The 12489-nt window shown below is 37.1% G+C and overlaps 1 protein-coding gene and 1 long non-coding RNA gene across 4 annotated transcripts; one reads left to right on the plus strand and one right to left on the minus strand.

The window, feature by feature from the left end:
• LOC109232420 (NADH dehydrogenase [ubiquinone] 1 alpha subcomplex subunit 13-B) lies at positions 3114-7867 on the plus strand. The gene is made up of 3 exons (XM_019398180.1): positions 3114-3435; positions 7184-7255; positions 7358-7867. The coding sequence occupies exons 1-3, from the start codon at positions 3221-3223 to the stop codon at positions 7500-7502; spliced, it is 432 nt and encodes a 143-aa protein (XP_019253725.1). The 5' UTR covers positions 3114-3220; the 3' UTR covers positions 7503-7867.
• On the minus strand, positions 8369-12169 carry LOC109232421. 3 transcript variants are annotated; one of them, XR_002068958.1, is made up of 6 exons: positions 11743-12169; positions 10713-10805; positions 9372-9476; positions 9200-9256; positions 8972-9117; positions 8369-8845 (listed from the first exon to the last, which is right to left on the minus strand). It is a non-coding gene; the product is annotated as an uncharacterized LOC109232421 (long non-coding RNA). The 3 variants fall into 3 exon arrangements; XR_002068959.1 differs by having other exon boundaries at positions 8369-8886; XR_002068957.1 differs by having other exon boundaries at positions 8369-9117.

Genomic DNA, 12489 nt, shown 5'->3' on the forward strand with positions numbered 1-12489 from the left:
GAATACATCAAAGCTTCAAATCCTGGGGCCCGCGGGGCATCTCTCGGCATCGCCGCGGGCCTGCGTGCGAGACCCTTTTGCAACTGATCCAGATCATTCATGACCTGGCGAACAAATATCATCACGGAGGCAAAGAACGTGGTACGACCCATCCGCTCACCAGCCTGGCACTTCATGACAATATAGTTGGCAATGTTTCTGATTCTTTCCCTGATTTGGCCCTTTTCTTGGAGTAGCCGACTTATCTGCTGAGTACGAGCCTCTAGAATCTGAGAATCCTGGAGGTGAAGGTCTTGTAACAATTTTATTTCCTTTTCCATCTCAGCGATTAACCCATAACACTGTTCTCTCTCGGCCTAAAATTCTTTGTCCCGCCGAGCTGCCTTTTCTTCCAGAGTGTTCATTTTTCTTTTCATGTTAGCAATGGTTCCCTCATAGTTCTTCTTCATTTGTTATACAAATTGGGCTCTTTCCTCAGTCTTCTTTGCCCATTGTGCCCGAAGTCTTGCCATGTTCCCTTCGGATTTTTTCAATTCTTCCTGACAGTCCAGGACTTGCTTCTTCAACCCTTTTATCAATCTCTCGTCGGATAGACTTCTTTCCCGATTCCTGGCATCTATTTTCATTTGCTAAATTTGGGCTTTGAGAGCTTCATTCTCCTGGGCCAATTTCTTTTTATCACCTTCATCAGCTACGGCTTGCAAGGTGTTTTCAAACCGGAGCTCCTGAACCTGTTTTTCCAATGCTCCTATTCGGGCCCTGTACTCCTTTTCCTTGGCTAACCAATCCCATTGCACCTGGGCCTCGTTAGTGAATTGTTGTACATGTGGCCTTTTAGCGGGTCTCTCAGGGATTTGAAATCTCTTACCAAACCAGACCAAGTATTTGGGATCTACCTCACCTCTGGCTCGGTCCTGTACTATAGTCTTGGGTTCGAGGTACCTGCACTCATTCCAAATCTCTCAAGAACAAGATCATTGCTCGAGCTCCCAATTAGAATCTTGGTTTCGAATTGAAAAAAAAATATGCACATTAAAACCTACAACTTATTCTTTGCAAAAACTAATATGAAAATGAATAGTATATCTGCAAATCCAATTTTACTAATATATCTGCAAATCCAATTTTACTACTCTTTGTTTGAGTTAGGAAATCCGATAAGACATCAGAAATGAGGCCTAACACTCTATGATAGTAAGACGTTGCATGAGAAACAACGCACCCTAACATGATTTGTTGATTACAATTTAGAAAGACGTGGAGTATTGAGATTGCATCACATTGTAATACAAAAGAAATGCGCCATAGAGAGAGAGTACTTGAAATACGTTGACATAACTGTCACTAAATATTGCATTCGCATAATTATCTCTATATGCATCATACCTTATACCGAATGAGCTTATCGCATGTGACGACATGATAATCGATAAAAGAATAAGGGGCTTTATGGGGTTGACTCCAACTAGGGACTCTACTAGTATTGATCAAACCTATCGAGTATTTATAATCCCATTTCAAGATGGATATACACTTACGAACTTGTTATAATTTGATAAAGGTGACATTGAGATCATCTTGGGCACAAATTTCCAATAGACCAAGAGGTTGTTTGCCCAAGTTTTGGGGAGGCCATTTTTTTTTTTAATTATCACGAAATGTATTTTCTTAGAAACTTAAGGTGTTTGACCATGATGAAGAAGTGCTTTTGAGCAACAAAAGCAAATTTTTCGCTTTTGAGAAGAAGCTACAAATTCTAACTTTTGGGAAGAAACAGAAGTTGAAAATTAATTTTTTTCAAGATAAAAATATCCTTACAATAAATTTATATTTCTCCAAATTATCCCTTAAAAAATTTAATCCTTTTATTTTCCTGTTTTCTTTTTGCTTCTACAAATCCTTTTCTTTTATTTTTATTTTTACCGTATTGCTTGAAATAATTTACTCATAATCCGTAAATTTTATTTTAAAAATTAAACTCATTCTTTTCATCTGATATATTTGCAGACAACAAAATTTGCGTCGAGAAAATAAAATCAAGACCGAAAAATATCGCAACAATCGTAGTATTTATTTCGAATATTTGAGTGTACAATCTCTATGAATCCTCTGATTCTGCTTTCCAATAGCAAATAAATTCAACGGCCTTTGAGCTTCATCTTGAATATGCAGTTGTTGCCTCGAGCAATGATCTTGTTCTTGAGCTTGAGCTTGATTGCTTGAACTTGACCTTGATTTCTTCTTTGTTCTTGAGCTTGAACTTGAACTTGAAGCTTGAAACTTGTAGAGAAATTTGCGGCGTTTGATCCACGAGCTCTCTCTTGCTTCTTGTTATAACTTCTGTGTCTTTTCTGGGTTATGAAGACCCCCCATTTATAGTTGTGGAATGGAGGAGTTGTGATAAGAACAAACTCTTTCCGACCAATCAAATTGAAGTGTGATATGGCCGCATTTGATTGACCAAAACATGTCACTTGCACACGTGGCGCGATTTCATTGGCCTTTTGATTTGGCTTGACATGCCTTGTCATTTTGACACGTGGCATGACCTTATTGGCTCTTCCGTTTGACTTGGTGTGCCACGTCATTTGACACGTGGGCATCCATTTGGGCCTCTAGGAAGATGAAATCTTAGGCCTAATGAATTGGGTTCATCACTTTAGCCCAATTAAATGAACTAGCCCAATGAATTAAGACTTATTTATTTAATCCATATATTAAACTTATATAATTAATTCAATTATATTAGCCCATAGTATTTATTTGGATCAATATATCTTGAATTTAAAATATAATTCAAATTATTTTATGGATTTAATTTTAATAAAATTTATATGCCTACAATATTATTTCATTATAATAAAGTTTTAGCCAAATACGATCTGTTTCTATGAATCTCGAATGGTTACTAGCAAAAACTTTCTTAGATAATTTTGTCGATCACTACATTTCCAGAGGAAAAAGTTATTTCTAACATCATTAAAAAAACTATTTCAAAATAAGCATATTTTTATGATCACCAGGCAGTGAACATTCACAAGATCACCCGCAGATTCAAGCCACGTGTCAAACACTTATTGGTTAATATCCTCCCCGGGCCCACAGTACCATTCATCTCTCTCAACCATTTCCACATCGCAGTATTTCTCCATTGTTCCAAACCCTCAAAACAGCTCCCAAAAAGACAGTGTTCTAAATCACAGAGTAGAGAAAAACAAAAATGACGGAGGCAATGATTAGGAAGAAAGCCGGTATGGCTAGTGTGAAAGACATGCCTTTATTGCAAGACGGTCCACCACCGGGCGGTTTTGCACCGGTTCGATTCGCTCGTCGGATCCCTAACACCGGTCCAAGTGCTTTGGCCATTTTCCTCACTGCTTTTGGTGCTTTCTCTTGGGGTATGTACCAAGTCGGCGTTGGAAACAAGAAGCGTAGGTATGGAACATTTTTTTTGTGAAATAAAAAAAATCCATTTGGGTATGTTTATTTTGACTTGATTTGATCTGGGTGTGTCTTGATTTTTGTTGATTATGTGAAATTTTGTTCCTTTTGAGGTATGTACCAAGTTGGAATTGGGAATAAGAAGTGTAGGTATATTTTTTAATTGTGAAAAAAACCATTTGGGTGTGTTTATTTTGTCTTGATTTGAGCTGGGTATGTCTTAATTGTTGTTGATTATGTGATTTGGTTCTTTTGAGGTATGTACCAAGTTGGCAAAGGAAATAAAAGGCGTGGGGTATAAATTTCCCTTTTTCTTTTATTGTCAAAAGAATTCATTTGGGTGTGTTTATTTTGTCTTGATTTGAGGTGGATGCGTTTACTTTGTGATTCTTTGTGAACCTTAAAAATGTTACTAAATTTGTGTGCATTGGTTGATTTGAGCTAAGAGTTGGAGCATTTTGTTCTTTTTCCTTTCAATTTATTTGATAAAGGTTGTGAAATTTGACACTTCGTTTGAATTGGTAAGTGAATAGATTGAAGAAAAGGGTGGCGATTCTGTTGAGAAGTGCACAATTAGGTTGTGATTCATGATGAGCAAAATTTCGTTTTTTGAATTTAAGAACGGTAAAAGGTAGAGTTGAAATCAGTCATGAGCTAGGCTTTTGATCTCTGGTGGTGGTTGCAAATCCTTTTTTCATGAGTTTCTTATCTGTGCTGCTATGTTTTGGTACTTGTTACTGGAATAATGAGGGTCTTTCTGAAGGATGATGTTAATTTTCATGTCCAAACTGTGACATTGTGAGTGTGGAATAGGTTGTCTTTAGTATTAGAATAGATAAGATGGTGCTCGACATCTGTTCAAGTGCTCTTTTGTTGATCAAATTTTCCCATGGTGCCTGCTTCTGCTCTGTGAGTCAGGTTTTAGACCTTTAATCTGTATAAGCCAGTAAGAGTGATATAATACGTAAGATTCTTTAATCTTGTGGAAGAAACTAGTTATTTAAATTAGAGGGACACGGACTGGCTTAACCCAGGATGCTTTTTGTCTTTGAAGAAACTCTCATGAACTTTGCATGAAGTAGGCTGAGCTATAGAAATGTCAAGCATTGGAAACATACCATTTTATTTCACAAAAACATTCAGAAGGAAATATCGTTTGCTACTTAAAGAATTTGGTTCCTTACACCTATTTAGTTCCCCAGCTCAGAAAGTTCTCGGCAAAACTGTTTTGATTAGTTGAAACTAGTGTATGGCGTGTTGATTATCTGATCGGCATATTCAAGGTAGTACATAATGTGGCATGTTGACTGTGATTGTCCCTCATACTCTCGGAGGTCTTAGAAATCAGGATCCTCACGTTAGGTGGAATTTTTTTTGCTCCAACTCCAAGGGGCATTCTGGATTTTCAGAACTTATGGAGTTGTTTTGGTTAAGTTCTATTGATTGTATTATCTTGAATTAAAAAAAGTAAATGGATTATAACTCCTTAACACATATTCTGGTTCTTCTAGAATCTGCATGAGATGGACCTCTGGTTAGCACATTCACATTTAATAAGCATCTCTAGCCAATCATATGCCCCCATGCCATTTTTATGTTCAAATCATTGAACTAAATGTACTCCATCCTTAAATACTTCCTAGATCGGAGTCTTCTCTGGGATAGACAAACCCCAGCCATTGTCTTGGAGCAGCTTGCAGTGACTAGAGATCTCATAGATATGATTTTGGCCAAGGAAGACTCCTCTGCTAACAGGAAACCTTTGAGGATCCTTCTCAAAAAATAAAAAAATTAATAATAATATTTTTTTAAATACGAACCTTTAAGTTAATTGCATATCAGTTTTCGTTTAATGGCCTTTTCGGTTGTATATTTTCTGAAGAAGAATACTTGATGAACTGCCTAGGGTAGTTAGGAATTTTAGTGATCTACTCTGGTCATCGATAACCCAACGTCCAGCAGCCAATGTCCAAGGCCATACCTTAACTGCATTCTCGTGTCCAATCTGAAATTTTATTCTCATGTGGTATTCTAGCTGAGATATTGAATAAGGAATAGGAGAAGGGTCGAAGACTTGAACATGTAGACACCATAGAGGCATAGACCAAATAAGTTCCAGAGAAGAGTTTGATTGCAAGAATTGGATAGACTCATAGCCAAGCAAGCAAGCTCTTTTCTCTAGCATGATTATTATGACTTCCTCTAGTGAAACATAAAGACTGTTTAGTGCTCCAAGGGCTATGAAACTCAGTGAGTATGAGAGTGCTATTAGGTTCCTAGAATCACTAGAAAATAAATACTCCTAATAAATGCCTACCTTTTGTTATCTGTTTTAACATTTGTTTGTTTACTTTTTTGGCGGGACTGGTTAGGTGGCACTATTTTAAACTCTTCGACTGTGATGGATTATGATTATTGTCCAGGAAGAAGTCTGCTGACATTGAAACCAATAACTTCAAGACCTTGACATCGAAAACTGGAATAAAATTAGTGAATTGATGATAATCTCCTCCTAATGCAAAAGATAATCTCTCAGCATAGTGTCGTACTTCCCTATGTCAAAGTTAGCTTTTAGCCAGTATCAATTTTCTTTAGCTAATTTGTGATGCATTTACTGCCTTCGACTAAGTTATTTTTTCTTGTCTAGACTATGTTTTTCTTTAAATCCTTCTTCATCTGTAGTTTGTGTCTATATTTAGCAAGAATAGCCAGCAGCCAACGTCCCATCTTCCTCCTTTTCAAGGCCCAAAAATTATGGAAATCCTGAATGGTATGAGCGACATAGGGATATTTTTCAATGTAAAATGACCATCTAGGCACTGAAGAAGTATTTCTTGACTTTTCCAGCAGCCTCCTTTTTTCTTTTAAATTCTTAGTGCTTACGAACTAGCTGAAATCCTTATGTAGTCCCTCCAGTCCAGTGACACCCAGTTAACGACACAGAGAAGATTATCATAATAAATCCTTAATGAGATCCATTATGCAGATTCTGGCTATATTTGGCAAATGGTATAGTGCAGGCTTTAGATCTGAGGTCAGAATGAACCCCTATATGTGCCTCAGTCTAGATGGGCCAAAGTTCTGGCGGCATTCATGGAAGCTAAACTGGGAAAGTGGGTGACTTAGGATTTTTATAATAGGAAGCAACTGAGCTTCACTTAAGTGTGTTGTTCTGTTTGATGAATTATTTTTTGCAATCTCCAAGGGGATTATCATGCTTCCTTTTTCGTTTGGAGGATTACAAAATTTTGATTAGGGATTTATCATGTTTCCTTTTTTATTTTAATTGGCGAAGTCATGTATAGTTTGAGGTTGAGTCAGGTCAAAGATTCATTTCTTACCATGGTATCAGATCTAGGCACAACATTGATGTTATGTTATCCGTGCTCCAAGTATCTAGTCCTGAGCATTGGTTAATGGTATGATTGTAGTCCTTATGGTCTTGTCCAGTTCTAACCTCATCAGCTAGTGTTTGGAGTTGCATTAGGTCTACGGTCCATTTTTTCTTAGCAGCTTAATGTTAATGAGATCATTAACTAGTTATTGTCTGAGAAATTAGGAGCCTGAGCTCTCTGATACAGTGTTTCTTGGAGGGACTATAAAGTTGTTTGAACTAGGATATTCCTAAAACTCCCTTCTATGTATTGGAAGATGTGCTCACCATAGCTCAGTGGTTCTGAAATCAATGACGACCACAAATTTGCTTAAAAAAGGTCCTGATGATATTTGCATTGTTATGTAGGGTAATAAAGGAAGAAAAGTATGCTGCTCGAAGGGCTATCTTGCCCATGCTTCAAGCTGAAGAGGATGAAAGGTTAGCTACTTTAATTTTTTTTTTTCCATTTCAGGCTCATGTCTACTTATTCTAGTCCGGGGACTGTTTTTGTTTATGCTATTGCTTTCTTTGCTTATTCAGATTCGTTAAAGAGTGGAAGAAGTATCTTGAAGAAGAGGCTAGAATCATGAAGGATGTTCCCGGTTGGAAAGTTGGTGAAAGTGTTTACAACTCTGGAAAATGGATGCCTCCAGCAACCGGAGAGCTTCGTCCTGATGTCTGGTAATATGTTGGCAGAGACGACGAAAACTGTTTTGTTTCAGTGGAGTTCATAGTTTCCTTTGGATTTCTTTCCTCATCGGAATAAAATGTATCTGCAAAATCTGTGCAAATGTTTAGAATGAAGTTACATGATTTGCTTTAACGCGGTTGTTCTCCGTCCTATCTCATGGAAGTTTGGATAATCAGAGACAATGCTAGTTCCATATTCTCCTAATGTTCCTATATTTTCAGATGTTCTTTTCAGTTACTGGGAAATGTTTCCTTAACCCCTTTTCCAGTTACCTCAAACATAGCAAGAGGCCAAATCTAGCAGTGGCTATTGTTGGATGTTACTGATATTGAGCTATATACTAAAGATTGTTTTCCTAATTACTATTGCTTTGATTTCCTAATTCTTTTTCACCTTTCTAATAGTATCTACAACCCCTCAGTGGTGAAAGCAAATATCCTCGAGTCCTCGACTAAGAATTTCTATTCTTCACGAGCAAGTATGCTACTTAAACAAAAGTATAATTGTGGCAACTTCTCTGATATCATTTTTACATGACTAGAAGAAATTTTGATAATCCAAACTAAAGAGACCTCCAGATAACCAATTTCAAGGCGATGAACAAAGTATTAGGCGAACTTTCACACTGGAAAAAACTTACCTACGTCAAGTGTTTTTGTCAAACCAACGATAACGATGACATAACACGCCACACACTTTTATCACTTATGAAAAATCTTACAGCAAGAATTAACTTGGTAGACTTAATATCAAGAAATTGTAGTTTAAAGAAGCCCAAAACTCAACATCATGTCTAAAGAGTACATTGCAAAAGGACTTCTTGTCTTCCATTTACAGCCCTAAAATTTCTAAACTGCATCTAAGAAACACAAACTCTTATTGAAATTACAGAAGACAAAACAAGTGTCTCCATAGTTTTGCTTCACATATTACTACAATCAAAAGCAGAGGCTAGTAATGTAGAAACAAAGGTCCTGTTCCTTCTTCTTTGTCAGCATCAGGGATGCTCCTATAGATACACAAGTTGTTAGACATTTCCCAGCTCCAATCCTCCTTCCTTGTAACATACATAGGTGGCCAACGGTTAATCCTCACATAGTGTTGTCGTATTTTCCCATCCGCAAGCAAGCTAGTTACTATGGAGTAGCAAGACTCATGACCACCCCATACCTTGTCATCTGGTTCAGCAGTCTGACTTCCATCTGGAAGGAAATAACGGCGTAAAGGAGGTCCTGTTCCGTTCCAGTAGGGGTCGAGCATTCGCCAATATTCCGGAGCATCCTGAGGAGTCTCTATTAAGTCGCGTTTCACATAATGATTATGCTTATGTCCTTACCCTATGACAGAAAGCAGGGGAAGGAAGAGAAGCCCTATGAAACTGACCAGGGACATTAATAAAAGCAGTAAATATTTTGAGCAGTGGAAAGAAATGACGAAAGAAAGTAACCATTTTAATTTCTTACCAACCACTTGCAAAGCTAGATCATAAAAAATTGGACGTTTGGACAGCAGTTGCACAGATTTAAGTGTTCTCAAGCACGTACAAGTTCTACTAACTCATTTGGTGCGAGCTGCAGCCATGCATGACATATATGGGGTTGGATAATGCCTAGTCATGGACTTCAAATTAGCAAGTAAATCCAGGTAAGACTTAGAAAGGATAAATATGAAATAAGCACTTCTGTTCATACCTCGGTGAAATGGAACTCCCACGCATGATCACATAAATCCTCCTTTGTTACTCGCTTCTAAGATACATGTGTATGAAAAAGAAGTCGGATCAGATGAACCAAAAAGAATAATAATTAAGAAAATGATTTTGTATATGTTAGTGCTAAAGACCGAGAGAATAGTAATACTCACACGTTCACCATCCATTACCGACAATGAGTAAGCAGCCAACTTTGAAAATCTAATCATTTTTGCTACCCGAGGTAAATGTGCTTTGTCATGCCATAATTCTTCACACTACAAAGAGATGCACACATAATCATTGATCTTGCAGAGAATTTGTAATAAAATATGCACATGACTTTATCTATCCTTAGTATTAAAAACTTTTTATGCTAAGAGCAGATGGCACACGATAACATCAATTTAATAGATGAACTCTGGATTATTAAAATGTAATGAGCGAAACAACAAATACAGAGCAAAGCTTGTATGACTTTTCAAACTGTGAATGGATCCGAGAAAGAAGGTACTACAATGTTCTAATTCTTCCCAACACATACCATTTTCACTTCTCTAATGGAAACTCTCCAAACTAAGACTGCTAATGTTCAACCAGTATTCTGGAACAAGACTCTCAAGGCAATGGGAATTGCAATACCCAATGAGAAGAAGCAAAAACTGAACTGGTTATAATCCACAACTCAAGTACTACAATTAGTTCAAGCAACTTGAACTCCCCAAAAGGAGAGTAGAAATTCATGGGTAATGTGTCGTGATTTGCTATAAGAAGATTTTAGATTTATGTGCTCCTTAGCATACTATATCCCAGTCATGATTATTTTTCTAGTCAGTGATGTACGAAGCAGCTTGCTCGCACTTCAATTGATCCAGTCCAACCCACAAACATAGGTCACCAAAGGTAACTCCACCACCAAAGCTGAAGTATGGACTCAGACCAAGTGTTATAGTCGGGATTCGAATCTACGATCTCAAATTGTTATTCCCATACCTCAACCACTAGGCCGTTCTTTTGGGACATCCCATCATAATTTTTCAACCCCCAGTGAGAAATATACTTCCCTTTCGGGCCGATTGTTGGCAAAGAGGAATTTGAACCCCCAACACATGGTTCATAGCCACATTAATCTTCTCAGCTTTAAGAAGGCAAAAACTTTGCTTTGCTAAGAGCCTAATTAGATTGTATTGGAAGCATATGCTTTATATGATTCGCGATGGAAATAAAGCAGATGCCTTTTTAACTTTTTGCAACTGGCTGATTGAATTTTCGCTAACCTAGGAAAATCCGTCCCCGGTATTGTAATTATCAACCTAGGAGAGCTCAATGTATATTCTTTACAGAGCTAAATTCCCAGATCAAATGGGCAAGGAGAAACACCAAGACAATGTTTCCTCACATAATTTTGCACTGTCTTACAAGCAGAGACGGTCAAAAGAAGATTTTAACGTTCTTCATCAATAAAAGAAGATTTAATCTAAAGAAAGCTCTTTGAAAAATCCATGTTTCAGTACCTGATAAAGCAATTAAGAGCAACAAAAGAGACAATTATCTTCAACAATTTATCGTCCTCCCAAAACCAACTAGAAAAATGGCCAGAGGACAACCTGCAAACAAAAATTGACCCAAGAATAATCCAATTGTTAGCTACTCCTAAAATTGCCAAAATAGTAAAAGTTCATACTTTGATATATCAATTTTTGTAAGACAAGTACAACAACAACAACAACAAACTCAACATAATCCCACAAGTAGGGTCTGGGCAGGGTAGTGGGTACGCGGACCTTACCTTACCTGGTGAAGATAGAGAGGCTATTTCCGATAGACCCTCGGCTCAATATTTTGTAAAACAAGTAGTAAATCAATAAAAGCAACTTTATACCAACCACAAGACACAAAGCATAACAAAAGTAGAGAGCTCTTAACCAGTGTTAAAGAAAAAATTGCCTAAGTATTGACATGAAATGAACCTAAAAGGTAGAGAGGCTGTTTTCGATAGACACTCGACTCAAGATTTTGTAAAACAAGTAGTAAATCAATAAAAGCAACTTTATACCAGCCACAAGACACAAAGCATAACAAAATTAGAGAGCTCTTAACCTAGTCTTCAAGCAAAAAATTGCCTAAGTATTGATGAAATGAACCTAAAAGGTGGAGAAGCCTTTTTCCGATAGACCCTCGGCACAAGATTTTGTAAAACAAGTACTAGTAAATAAATAAAAAAGCAACTTTAACCAACCACAGGACACAAAGCATAACAAAATTAGAGAGCTCTTAACCCAGTCTTGAGGCAAAAAATTGCCTAAGTGTTGACATGAAATGAACCTAAAAGGTAGAAAGGCTGTGTTTCCGATAGACTCGGCTCAAGATTTTGTAAAACAAGTAGTAAACCAATAAAAGCAACTTTATACCAACCACAGGACACGAAGCATAACAAAACTAGAGAGCTCTTAAACCAGTCTTAAAGCAAAAATTGCTAAGTAATTGACATGAAATGAAGCCTAATGTGATGTAATAAACATAAAAAGCAGATAAAGATCAAACCTTTGAGCTCCAAATCTTATCAGAAGAAGCAACAGCACACCAACCACGTGACACAAGGAGAGAAAGTGCCACGCTGCGCGCGTCAAGACAGCTTAAAATCGTCAACATTATATCTGAACCAAGTAAAATTAGTGGATCTCTCATCAAATTATCACCTTTTTCTTCACTAATTATTCTCTGCTGATTCCTCTTCTCCTTCTTCTTTTTCACTTTTTCTTCAACTCCATCCTCAAAAATTCCACCTTTATCATCAGAAGAGCATAACCCATCTTCAAAATATTCTTTTGTACAGCAGCTTTTGGGTTCTGTCATTTGAAAATAAAAGGGTGTCTAGAAAATCAAGAATCTTGAGATGAGATGATCACTATCTTAAAGAAGCCTTTTCTTTTGGCCTCTAAATGGGATGACAAAGCGTAGACGGATGTATACTCTGAAGGGCGGTGGGGGTTTGGGGGGGGGGGGGGGTTTTAGTTGTAAAGAGCGCGCCAGCCAATGTTCCGTTGTTAAACTATCCTTTTTTTAAAAATCTATTCCATGTTATAAATATATATATTATATTATGGATGTTCATTTAGTATTCCATTGTAAATAAGCTTCCTGAAAAAGCTTATTCATATGGGACTCCGCTGTAAATATGTTTATCTATTTAGTACTCTATTAGAAATAAGCATCCTGAAGAAATTTATCATTTCGGTACTCCGTTATGGATAAATATTATTCCAGTAGAAGATTATCTACATCTGATAC

This window comes from Nicotiana attenuata, chromosome 9 (genome assembly GCF_001879085.1).
Source record: "Nicotiana attenuata strain UT chromosome 9, NIATTr2, whole genome shotgun sequence".
In the NCBI taxonomy this organism is placed as follows: Eukaryota; Viridiplantae; Streptophyta; class Magnoliopsida; order Solanales; family Solanaceae; genus Nicotiana; species Nicotiana attenuata.